Source organism: Antechinus flavipes, chromosome 2, assembly GCF_016432865.1.
Source record: "Antechinus flavipes isolate AdamAnt ecotype Samford, QLD, Australia chromosome 2, AdamAnt_v2, whole genome shotgun sequence".
NCBI classification, from domain to species: domain Eukaryota; kingdom Metazoa; phylum Chordata; class Mammalia; order Dasyuromorphia; family Dasyuridae; genus Antechinus; species Antechinus flavipes.
The window spans coordinates 617,262,724-617,274,565 of NC_067399.1; the positions used below are offsets into that span (position 1 = coordinate 617,262,724).

At 40.4% G+C, this 11,842-nt stretch overlaps 1 protein-coding gene across 1 annotated transcript; it reads left to right on the top strand.

The window, feature by feature from the left end:
- The first annotated feature begins 6,995 nt into the window (after window positions 1–6,995).
- Window positions 6,996–11,842, top strand: LOC127547155 (chymotrypsin-like elastase family member 1). Its single transcript, XM_051973975.1, has 3 exons — window positions 6,996–8,898; window positions 9,688–9,971; window positions 11,253–11,842. The coding sequence occupies exons 1-3, from the start codon at window positions 8,753–8,755 to the stop codon at window positions 11,426–11,428; spliced, it is 606 nt and encodes a 201-aa protein (XP_051829935.1). The 5' UTR covers window positions 6,996–8,752; the 3' UTR covers window positions 11,429–11,842.

Here is an 11,842-nt window from a genome sequence, read left to right on the forward strand (position 1 = left end):
GTTGTCTTAGTTTTCTGTTTGTATCCCCTAGAGGTTAGCACAGTGCATTGCCATGTGGCAAACACTTAATAAATGTTTTATTCATTCATTTCTAATAGAGAATTCAGAGAAGAACAGGAAGATTTATAAGAACTGATGCAGATTAAAGCAATCAGAATCAGGGAAAGAACATATAACATAACCACAGTGATGTAAATGAAAAAAAAAATTCCTTCATTTTTTTCTCTCTCCCCTTCCCTCCCCACATCCTTTCTTCTATCATGGGCTCTAGGATTTCCCAATTTGCATACATCCTAAGGCATAGGTATATACTATAGCTGGCAGTCATTTTTGAATTAATGTATAAAATGCCAATTTGATAAGTGGTAGTCCCACTTTATTCTTTTTTCCAGAAGCAACCAAGTGTTGTCTGGTCTAAATAGGTTTAGAACTATTAAGAATCTTTGTAGCCATCAAATCCAACCTCTTGTTCCATTTTGCAGAGAAGAAAGGAGAGATTGACTTTTCCAGAGTCAAACACTAGTAAGTGTCTGAGGGAGGATTTTAGGATTTTCACATGGTCCTTCTGATTCTAACTTTACTGTCTTACCCATTACTCTAGTAGTATTCAAATCAAATATAGAGACCACTAAATTGTACTTAGGGATATTGGCAGCCTACATACTAGAAAACCACACATTTCTATATTTTTAAAATTAATATACCAACACATTAAAATCAGATGGAAACTACATTTTAATCTGGTTTGGGCCACACTGGAGAGTGCTCCTTTTTTGATACCTCTGTGCATGGATGTCATGATGCTTCTTAACTCAAATTCTCTTATATTTGGGTCATTGCTGGGAGCAAACACTCATCACTGTGAAGACTTCTTCCTAAAGACAAAACTACAATGGCTTATCAAGGAAATGATAATAATCCACCTCTTTTACTTTTGCCCATATCTAGCATTCTTGAAATTCAAGTTGTCAAAGTCCTGAGGAATATTATAGGTATGGCTGTAGGCTTTGGAGACAAACAGGAAACTGGAGCAGCCCAGATAGACTCTCTAGATAGAACTCTTAAGATGTGGGACCAAGTTAAGGAATGAATTTGCAGGTTTTACTTGTACCTGTCTTAAGGGTGTAATATTACTTGTTTCTTCTTTGGTTAATTGGAAACACCCTATCTGAACATCATCCTGGTGACTGATTCTTGGGGGCTGACTTCATGTATTGGCTGGGTTTTCTCATCAAGACCACTTACCACTTCACCAGAACCCTGCCAGAGAATCAGACCTTCTGCTTGTGGCCCAAGATGCTGAGGAGGAACAGGACTTCACTTATCTGCCTTCTGTCCAGAATGATTACAATTCCTTTTCCTGTTGGTGAACTTTAAACAGAGTTCTATTTTGTGGAAAAGGTCCTGGATCAAGATGCTCCATTTGTGATTCATTCCTTTGTGAACAATGGGCAGGGACAACAGCAGAGATGTGTTAACTTGGGGTCTGTGAAATTGTGTTTAAAAATATTTTGAAAACTGTATTTCAGCATAATTGGTTTCCATATAATACCAAGTGTTTTATTTTATATGTTTAAAAACATTCTGGGAATAACATGACACAAAAAAGTTTAAGAACTTTGCCTAAAAGGCCCAGTCTCAGGTGAGAGAGCTCTCTGTGACTGATCCTCTCTGGGTCTCTTTAGTCCTATCTTTCTGGCTTCATCTGGTCATTGCTTTCCTTTGTCTCACTACATTCATCTTGATCTTTTTGTGATTTTTGTCTTTCTTCCTCTTCAGAAAACATGGATTACTTGCTTTTCATATCCATATAGAGCATAAATTCTAGGATTTGTGAGACAATAATAGCATTTATAAGAGCTTTAAGTTTTACAAAGGACCTTACATCTGTTATCTCATTAACAATAATTTCATAGGTATCAGAGATTTCTTTAACAGCAATTTAAAAGTAAATTCAGAGATCCTATAACTAAAGCCTCAGAAATTGCTTTCACCCTTTATGAATTGAAAAATAACAAGCTTATCTGGAAACATGATAGGCTTTTCAGGAACTACTAATGAGAAGGGCCTCTCAATAGGGTTTTATAGTTAGATATTACCTTCAGCTCTTTTAAGATGCAGGCATGACCTAGTGGGACATAAAGGAGTCTATATTTATTTTTTTAAACATTCTTTAAAAGTTTGAGTTCCAAATTATATTCCTCCTTCCTTTCTCCCCCCCTCCTCCTTGACATCTCAATGTCAAGCAATCCAATATAGTGTAATGTTCTTCTCTAAAATATAATATTCTCTGGGAGCAGGTTTCTTGGGGAGCTTTTAGGAGCAGCCTTAATTTCAGTTCAGTGTAATAATCACCTCCAATGCAGCCAGAAGTTAAAATCTAAATCCTTTATTTTCTCTGTCCAAGTCTTTTCCTTCCTTGAGCCTGGTTAGCTTTCTTAGAGGCCTCTCTCTCTACTTGGTTCCGAGAGCTCTTGCACTAGTCCTTTGCCTCTGCCAGCTTCAGCCTCTAGCTCCCTCCAAATGTCTCCAGCTAGCACAAAGATGGAAGAAGGAATGACTTCTGAATGTCCTGGACTGTATCCTGGTTGAGGCTGCTAGCTTATATATGTTCTCTTAAAGGTGTGAATCTTGTGGAACTCTAATAAGTACTAAGTACATTAGTGAATTAGAGAACTATTAAGTACCATGCTGAATTAGATAATTATTGTCTCCATCAATTCCATTGTCTTAGTACCTTGTAAGAAATCTAACAATGTAGTTTATACATGGGCAGTCTTGTAAAAGTTTGATTCTCTATTTTGAAAAGAGAAGGCAACTCCCTCCCTGAAACCAGCTCCACAATCTTACAGGACAGCTTCTGAGCGGGAATCAGATTCTACAAAACATTTTTGACTATGTAGTAAAGTACAGAACAACTTCTTAGCACAACCAAGATTTTAATTCATTTTTTGATTCTAAATCAAAGGTCCTTTCCAATGAAGCATGTGGATTATTCTTGTTGAAAGTGTTTTCCCTGAGCTTCCTTTCCCCCCATTTCCCATCTAGAGAGACAAACAGTAAGAAATGGTTGTATATCACATATCCCAATCCCATTGCATGAGGCATTTCTGACTATCCTCTCCACCCTCACTCCCCAACTTGACAGGGTTTAAGATCCTTTCCTTGCATGTTCTTCCTCCACCCTCCCTTTTAACAAGTTATCCTGGAATATTATCAGGACTTGATATGATATCAGGATTATCAAAGTCTATCAACTTTCTTCCCTTTTTCTTGAAAAATGAGACTGTTTTTTCATCTCCAGTCTTATGGCCTTTGTTCCACTTTCCAATATTCCTTAGTTCTTCCTGATAAAGTGGTTCAACAACTACATGTAGAAAATTTTCTGGCTGTGGTGACTTGAAAGCAGCGAAGATCAGCAAGGTGCTCTCTTATCATCATTTTCCTTATCTTAGGTTTCTATTCCCTGTGCACTGTTTATCCTTCAAGCCAGGAAAAAACAAAATGATTATCCTTGAAAAAGAAAGAAGCAAAATAGATTCACAATTCCAATTTCTCCCCCTAAGATAGTTTAAAAAGATCTTTTTATTATTGGCATTTTCCAGAAATTAGCTAATTCTGGACTTCATACTAACCATTACATTAAAAAGAGGCTACTTTTTATATTCTTTAGTTACTCTCTTCTTAAGGTAGCTAGGTGGAGTGCTCTAGCACAAAGCTTGGAATTAGGAATACAGGAGTTCAAATCTATCCTCAAATACTTACTAGCTGCCATACTCTGGACAAGTCCCTTTACCTCTGCCTCTCTCAGTTTCCTCAGCTGTAAAAATAATAATAGTAATAATAACTCCTATCTTGCAAGGTAGTTGTGAGGATCAAAAGATATAATTGCAAAGCATTTAACAGATCCCTGGCACATAATAGGTTCTGAATAAATAAATGTCTGTATCTACTTCCCCCTACTCTCATTTCTAACTTTCTTAAATATTTTTGAAAATTTTGAGCTCGTGTGTCGCATTTATGCTGGATTTTATATGGCCTTTCTTCTCCCTTGCTTCCCCATCAGAAGCATTTGTTTGCATCAGCAGAGTTCTCTTGAGCTGACTTCCCTCCTAGAGGTTCTGGTCATGGGAACCATATCAAGACCTATGAAGTTTGATTTCTAGGACATACATCAGACTGTCTGAAATATATTCTCCCAATAATCTGGCTATTTCTACTTCACCAACCAGTTCCTTCTTTATGTTCAGAATGGTAGTCATTTTCAGGTGTGTCCAATTCTTCATGACTCCATTTGAGGTTTTCTTGGCAAAGACACTGCAGTGGTTTGCCATTTCCTTTTCCACTTCATTTTACAGATGAGGACACTGAGGCAAATAGGATTAAGTGACTTATTCAGAGTCACACAGCTAGTAGGTGTCTGAGGCCAGTTTTAAACTCAGGAAGATGAGTCTTCTTTTCTCCAAGTCCAGCACTCTCTCTACTGCACCATTTATCTGCCCTGTTTTTCCATGGTGGATGTACTTTTTTTAAAATTGTACCTAGCTTCATAGTTGCATGTGGATATTTTTCTCCTTTATCTTGCTTTAAATAGCAATCCCTCTTGTTTGCTAGCCTCCAGGAAAATACTTCTTCCTGGCTCTCAGAAGCAGGGAATGCAGTGAAGCCATATCTGTCTCTTGCCAAGAATTTATTATTCTTATTTCCAGACTGAGGTGCAGAATGCCAAATCTCATTCTCTAACAAACATCAGCTTTTTAGCCTGCTGCTCACTTTGTGGATCCGGTATCCCTCCTTTCAGTCCTTTGGGAGTATTCTTTGTCCTCTCCAGGCTTATCTCAAATGAATGAGTGAGTTTCTAAATGCTCAATTTTCAGGCATGGAGTGGACATGTTTGGAGACATATTTGATTAAGGTTTGGCTCTTCTGAACTCTTTAAATCCTATCTGGTACGGGTATTCGATGGCAGTTTGCCAGGTGGTGATGGGAATGGATGGTCCCAGATATATCCATGGTCCTAGGATAAGCTCCTCCCCGTGTCCTTTATCACTATAAGTTGAAGTGACTGTCAAGATTCAATTTCCATAGCTTCTTGTGTTAGGGTAGGAGAAGATGAATCAGATAAATTCTCTAAGACTCAGTTTCTCTACCAGTAACATGAAGAAATCCTTTTCTTGTCTCTGTCTCTCTCATCTCTCCTCTTTCTCTTCTCTTCTCTCCCCCCTCCCCCCCCTCACTGATACTCAATTTGATTATAAGCAGGTTTTTTGGGCTAACTTATTACAGAATATAGAAAATGTGGCTTTTAAAATTTATGTAGAATATATAGCATTTTAAAATTTATGGAGAACTTTCCTCATAACAATCTTGTGAGGTTACATAATATTATCCCCATTTTGAAGATGAAAATACTAAGGTTTAGGGAGAGCTTTAGTGACTGATCCAAGATTACATGAATGAAATGTGAACTCAAGTCTACTTATTCCACATTTACTTTCCATATTCTCTTCCAGAAAACTCTGTAGTCAAAAAATATAAATTTAGAGCCAGAAAAGAACTTGGAAGCCTTCTGGTCTACTTTGAGGTCATATGTGGAGTAAGCATCAGAGGGAGAATTTGAGCCCAGAACTTAGGACTCTATAGACAGAGATCTTTCCAGATGGCCTGTATTTGAATTTTCACTCTGCTTCTTAGGCTCCCAGCTCTTTATCTCATGGTCTAATTCAAACCCTTTAGAGGAAATGGAGAGAAAAGAAGTATGCTGACAAGTTAGGTGCAGAGCTGAGACTCAAGGCAGGTCTTCTGGCTCTTCATTCAATGCTCTTTCCATTATCCCATGGAACAACTTCTCCAAGCCCCAGTCTGCTAATCACTTGAATCAATATTGTCAAAGTCAAACAAAAGTGGATCTCTGTTGGACCACATGTTAATTTAAGAAAATCACAAATTAGCTCTATGTTGTATTTTGATTCATTTTGTTAAATATTTCCCAGTTACATTTTAATCTGGTTCAGGTGGGCCACAGGTCCCACCTGGAGTAAGGAGTCAGGGAATGGGCCTTCAATAAAAGTAGCAATATCTGCTGTGAAGGAAATCACTTAATTTATGTAAGAACACTTAAAAAATAACCAGCACACAAAATGACTTTCTGGGAGATGGGAGGAAGTGCATACATTGGGAAAACAGAAGTGATACATATATATATAAACAAAAAATGGCAATACAAAATTCTTTTTTAATGTCCAACACAATAAATACTAAGTAAAACTGTGGTGATGATAGTCTTATGTCAATGTAAGACATGATAGCAGTACATCATAGATCAAGATAAGTTATAGTAAGCAGCATTTGCATTAGTCATAACTATAGTTAACATTTACACAGGGCTTACTATGTACCAGGAACAATGCTAAATCTTTTACAAATGTTATCCCATTTTATCCTCACAACAATCCTGGGAGGTAGATGCTATTATCATTCCCATTTTACAGATGGGGAAATCGAGGCAAACAAAGGCAAAATGATTTGTCCACAGCTAGTAAGTGTCTAAGGCCCCAGATCAGATCTTCCTAATTCTAAGCTGAGCATTCTATCCGCTGAGACATCTAGCTGTTCCATGAAGAAATGTGGAAGCAATCACTCCTCACAAGGGAGGTATCCAACTTGAAGAAGTCCATGCTACTTTTACAATGATCTTATTTGATCCAGAGAAATAGATGAAAATGAAGTGACTTGTCCAGCATTGCTGAGGCTGGATTTAACTCTGGTTTAACTGACCCCAGGACCAGTGCTTGATCCACTGCACACCATAAAGGCAGCTTTATTACCTTTCAGGATCCCCCATGTCTTTGATCTGGATTTCTTCCCCACAGAAGGGAGTAGGAGCCAGATTTCCAATCCCTAAGAGTTAGGATGGGGATATTTGGGGAGAGAGTAGTTATGGGAATGGGGTTGGGGAGGAGGATGGGCTGTTAGTTTCTATTCTATTGGTCTTTTCTCTGGAGAAAAACTGCTGATGGCCAAGCCTGCCTGCTTGTGTGCCTTGCTGCTGTGACAGATCTGCTGGCTCCAGGCAGAAGCATCCAGGCCCAGGCTGGCATTGCATGCATTGTTTCAGCCATTTCATCAGAACTAGAGGTCTCAACCCCAGGGAGGCAGGATATAAATTCTCCCACCCACGCTTTCCATAGGACAAGGCTGTACCTGGTCATGAATGTCCTGGCCCTGCTGCTCTTTCTGGGCTGGCTCTTGCCAGCCCACGGGGTGCCATTCACTGGGCACCTGACTTTGGGTGAGTCCCTGTGTCTCTATGGGTTGGTAGTAAAGCTCAGGTTCCCCTAAGTGGTGATTGAAAAGAGGCAGCCAGGGACTCGGCCAGGCCATTCTGACATAAAGGAGCGATCTACTAAGTTGGAAGCTGTTCCTGACAGCCCACAGAGAAGAGGAGAGGAGAGTAGAAAAGGTGGAGAAGTGGCAGGCAGGGAACAGGGGCAGGGATCTGGCCAGGAACCACTCCAGAGTCCCACGGTGAGGGAAAGGTGAGGGAGCTGGGAGTCTGGGAGGATGGGTTCCTAGAGGACTGCAAATTATGCCTGTTGCTATTTCATCCTGAACTCCATTACTACCATGAAGCAATAATCTCAAGTGTTCCCTCACTCCTTGGAGCCTTGATGACATGGGCACTGGGAAAGGAGTTCTTCCCGCTTGGGACACTGAGACCACCTGCCCTCCTCCTTCCAGACTGGCCCCAGGACTGTGGTATGGCTCCACTCCATCATTCCAGCTCTGCTGAGAGGATCATCCAGGGCAGGGAGGCCATACCTCATTCATGGCCTTGGCAAGTATCCTTGCAGGTACAGTCTGTTTCCTGGGACACTCTGGTGCCAAGGAAGAGTTACGGGAACAGGGTACAAGGCTTTGGATAGGGTGCTTTCCCAGGGGCTGCCCACAAGAAGGGCTTTGTTATGTTCTCCCAGTTCCCCTTAACCCTGGTCCACGTCATCTTCTATTCATTCATTAATGAGCAATGTGTTGAGTTGGTCATTTGAAGGTGTGATCAGGCTACCTCCCTGACCTCACAAAAGCTGTATGGGCACTTCATGTCTTTTGTGTCCTTGACACAATTATGAACTTTAATTCTGTGAGCTTAGATTCATAGTAAAAGTGTACAATTTTGGTATTTGGAAAAAGGAAGACTACTCAATTTCAACTACTGGGTATCTGTTGAAATCTCTTACTTGCCCAGTTTTTATGAGGACACTGATGACTTAATATAAATCAAGAAGAGGAAAATTCAAATTTACCTAAAAGATAGGTTTAAGGAAGGACACTATGCATTGCAAAGGAGCTCACTGCAGGCTTTCTTATCAAATAAAATAAAAAAACTGAAGTCAATTAAAAATAAAAACGAAGATTCATAAGTAGTATCAAGATTTGTTTTTTGGAAAACATGTATTTGGATAATTGAGGTATTACTATGGGCCAGAGGTCATAGAAAGTGACATAGTGTGTTTAGATAGAATTTGATGCACAACTATTCACATATATTCTCTTTAAATTTACTTAGAGTTCTTTTATTTTCTCCTTTCCTTCTCTCTTCCATTTTTTCCTTTCCTCCCCCCTCTCCTCAGGTAGCTATCTTCTCTCCATAACACATACCTTCACGTCTCTGTGAGACATTATTGGCCAAGGGGAGGAAAGCTCTTTGACTCTTGACCCACAAAATATTTCAGCACTCTAGGAAAAGTGTTTTATGCTGGCTCAAACATGTTGGGGGCATCTTCTCTCCTCTCCTTACTTTCAGGCTCGAGTCCAAGGGAGCCACAGATTTGTTCATGTCTGTGGGGGAACCCTGATCCATCCCAGCTGGGTCCTTACTGCAGCTCACTGCTTTTCCGGGTAAGTGGGTGTTTGATATGGGCAGGGGGATGAGTAGGGGAAGAAGACAAAATGAGTTCCCTAAACTGGGAGATTAGATTGAAGAATATAAAGTCAACTCAGAAGCCTAGATATCATAGGATTTAAAGCCAGAAAGGGGTCTTAATAATCATCTAATCAGAACCATTAATTTTACTGAAAGTATAATTGAGTCCCAAAGAAAGCTATATGACTTACTATGGTCACACAGCAAGAAGTTGCAGAAGTAGGATCTCTAAACTTAGATCTCCTGACTGCAAGGCAATGCTTCCCTAGCAGGTTATTAATGCATGATTAGAACCTTGGGAGTAAGGAGAAGTGATCCTAGAACCCCTCTGAAGTGGTAAACTCTGTGGGGTTCTGTCCCTCCCAGGGAGTTTAAAAGAGGAATATAGAAAAGGTGAAGCTTAACAGGAAGAATGTCTAATGTGGATTTTCTGGATCCCCCAGTCCTTAGGTTGGGGAGATATTTAGAGAGAGAATGGTCCTTACCAGTATCCCTCACAACTAAAAAACTGCTTATTATATCCATAAAGCCAAATAGAGAGGTTTTTCTGGGCTCAAAATGGGAGAATATCCAAATCTCCTTGGATCAGACAGGGTGAAATGGATGGATCCCTTAGGAATTTGGAATTGGCATTCTTTCCCGACTGGGGGATTTCTTCTCTATTATTCCGAGAAGCCCCTCTTTGTCCTTGACCTTACTCCCTGGGTCCTCACCTAATCCCAGTGCTGGTCATGGCCAAGGCTGATCTAATAACCCCATGCCAGGGGGAAGATGGATGATGTTGCCAACTGGCGCATTGTGTTGGGCAAACACCGGCTCAACGAAACAGAGACCACGCAGAAAGTACACCACGTGAAACGGATATACCGGCACGAGCACTTCCACTATCCACACCTGGACCAGCTGAACAATGATATTGCCCTGGTCCGGCCTGTGCAGGACATCCCCAGCAGTCCCTATGTGCACTATGCCTGTCTACCTGCCTCCGGAGGCCAGGACCCCAGGCCTGGCCAGCTCTGCTGGGTCACTGGCTGGGGAGGGACCCGAGGTAATTACATTGGGAAAAGGAGGTTTCTCTCCTGAGCTATTACAATCAATCAAAAACATTGATTAAATGCCTACTATGTTCCAAGCACTGTGCTAAGTCCTGGGAATACAAGAAGTGAAAACCCTCAAGGAGCTTACAATAGAAAGGGAAAGGGGGAAGCAACGTGCAATATATATATATATATATATATATATATATATATATATATATATATATATATATAGTTACATATATGATAAATAGGAAATAATCTGCAAAGGGAATGCACTGGAATTAAGAGGAATTAGGGAAGGTTTCTTCTAGAAAGTCAATTTTAGTTGTAAACTTAAAGAAGCTAGGGAGGTTATTTGGGAACTTTGGTTGTGACTTAAAGGGAGGTAAGGAGGTTAGTTGAGAATTTCAGTTGTGACTTAAAGGGAGCTAGGGAGGTTAGTTGGGAATAGAGTAGGGAAAGCATTTCAGGTAAGGGGGTCAGCCAGAGAAAATGCCCCAAACCAGGAGATGGAGAATCTTATTCTTAGAACAGCCAAGAGATCATTGTTATTGTACTGAAGAATATCTGTCCAGAAATAAGGTATAAATTGGTAGGTATAGATTGAAAAGGCAGGAGAGGGCTAGTTAGGTTCTGAATGCTGAACAGAGCATTTTCTATTTGTTCCTGGAGGCAACAAGAATCTATAGGAGTTTATTGAATGGGGGAGCAGGAGACATGATCAAAGGAAAATCACTTTGGTGGCTAAATGGGGAATGGTTTGGAGAGGAGAAAGACTTGAGACAAATAGACCCACCTGCAGCTTATTACTATAGTCCAGATATGGCGTGATGAGGACCTGTTCCAGGGTGGTGATGGTGTCAGAAGAAAGAAGAGATTTTTCAGAGGGGAAATCTACAAGATTCAGACAACAGTTTGGTATTGGGGATCTGGGAGGACCCCCTAGATTGTGAGCTTCGGGCCTAGGAGAATAGTGTTGTCCAGTATTAGGGAAGGTTTAGGGGAAAAGATAAGGAGTTCTCTTTGACTGAGTATACCGAGCATTAGTCGAAAATGTGAAATTGGAGGTGAGGAAAGAGATTGGGGCAGGAAAAATAGATTTGAGGATCATTAGCAGAGGGATGGTAATTAAATCTGTGGAAGTGGATTTTCCTGCCTCAACTCATCCCTGCCCATATCCTTCCATAAGTGGGCTAGTAAGCTCTTAGAACTTATTCTCAATCAAAAAGCCTTTCTAATGCTTGGCAATCTGTGGGGTTCCCACATGAATATCTGTCTGTTTCTGTCAGGTGGAGAGGAGAACTCGACTTTGTCTAATGTTCTGAACCAAGCCCAGATGCCTGTCATGGATTTCACTACCTGTCAACAGGAAAAGGTCTGGGGAGATAGAGTAAGCCCAACTATGTTATGTGTGGGCTTCCAAGATCTCCAGGAGGCTCCTGCTGCATGCCAGGTGCGGAGGTAGCAGAGAAGCAGAGACATCTTTTCAGACCTCATAGTGGTACCCGATTTCACTTCTTCCAAATTCTGAGCATAGGGGAATAAATACCTGAAAGATGTTTCATTCTCCACTTACAGTCCAGCAACTCTCTACCAAGAGCTAGGAGGCATTTTCCCCTCAAAGTACTCTGAAATCATGAGCAGTCATTATATTAATCAGAGGTCTGATATTTTCCAATATTGTTTACTTTATTGTGCTCATTATGAAAACATTCATCTGGTTCTACTTACTTTATCACATCTTCTCTTTAAAAAATAGGATTCCGTATATCAAAATTCAGCCCACATCCAACTTTTCTGGGAACAAGTAGGTTCACTTATATTATTATTGGGCTTTGCTCTAACAGAATTTTTTCTAAGATTATGGGAAACAGAATGC

Bases quoted from the DNA above. Each gene is read 5' to 3' on its own strand.
- LOC127547155 (XM_051973975.1), top strand. From the start codon at position 8,753: ATGCTGGCTCAAACATGTTGGGGGCATCTTCTCTCCTCTCCTTACTTT. The intron at 8,899-9,687 runs GTAAGTGGGTGT...ACCCCATGCCAG, and splicing joins GCAGCTCACTGCTTTTCCGG to GGGGAAGATGGATGATGTTG. The intron at 9,972-11,252 runs GTAATTACATTG...TGTTTCTGTCAG, and splicing joins TGGCTGGGGAGGGACCCGAG to GTGGAGAGGAGAACTCGACT.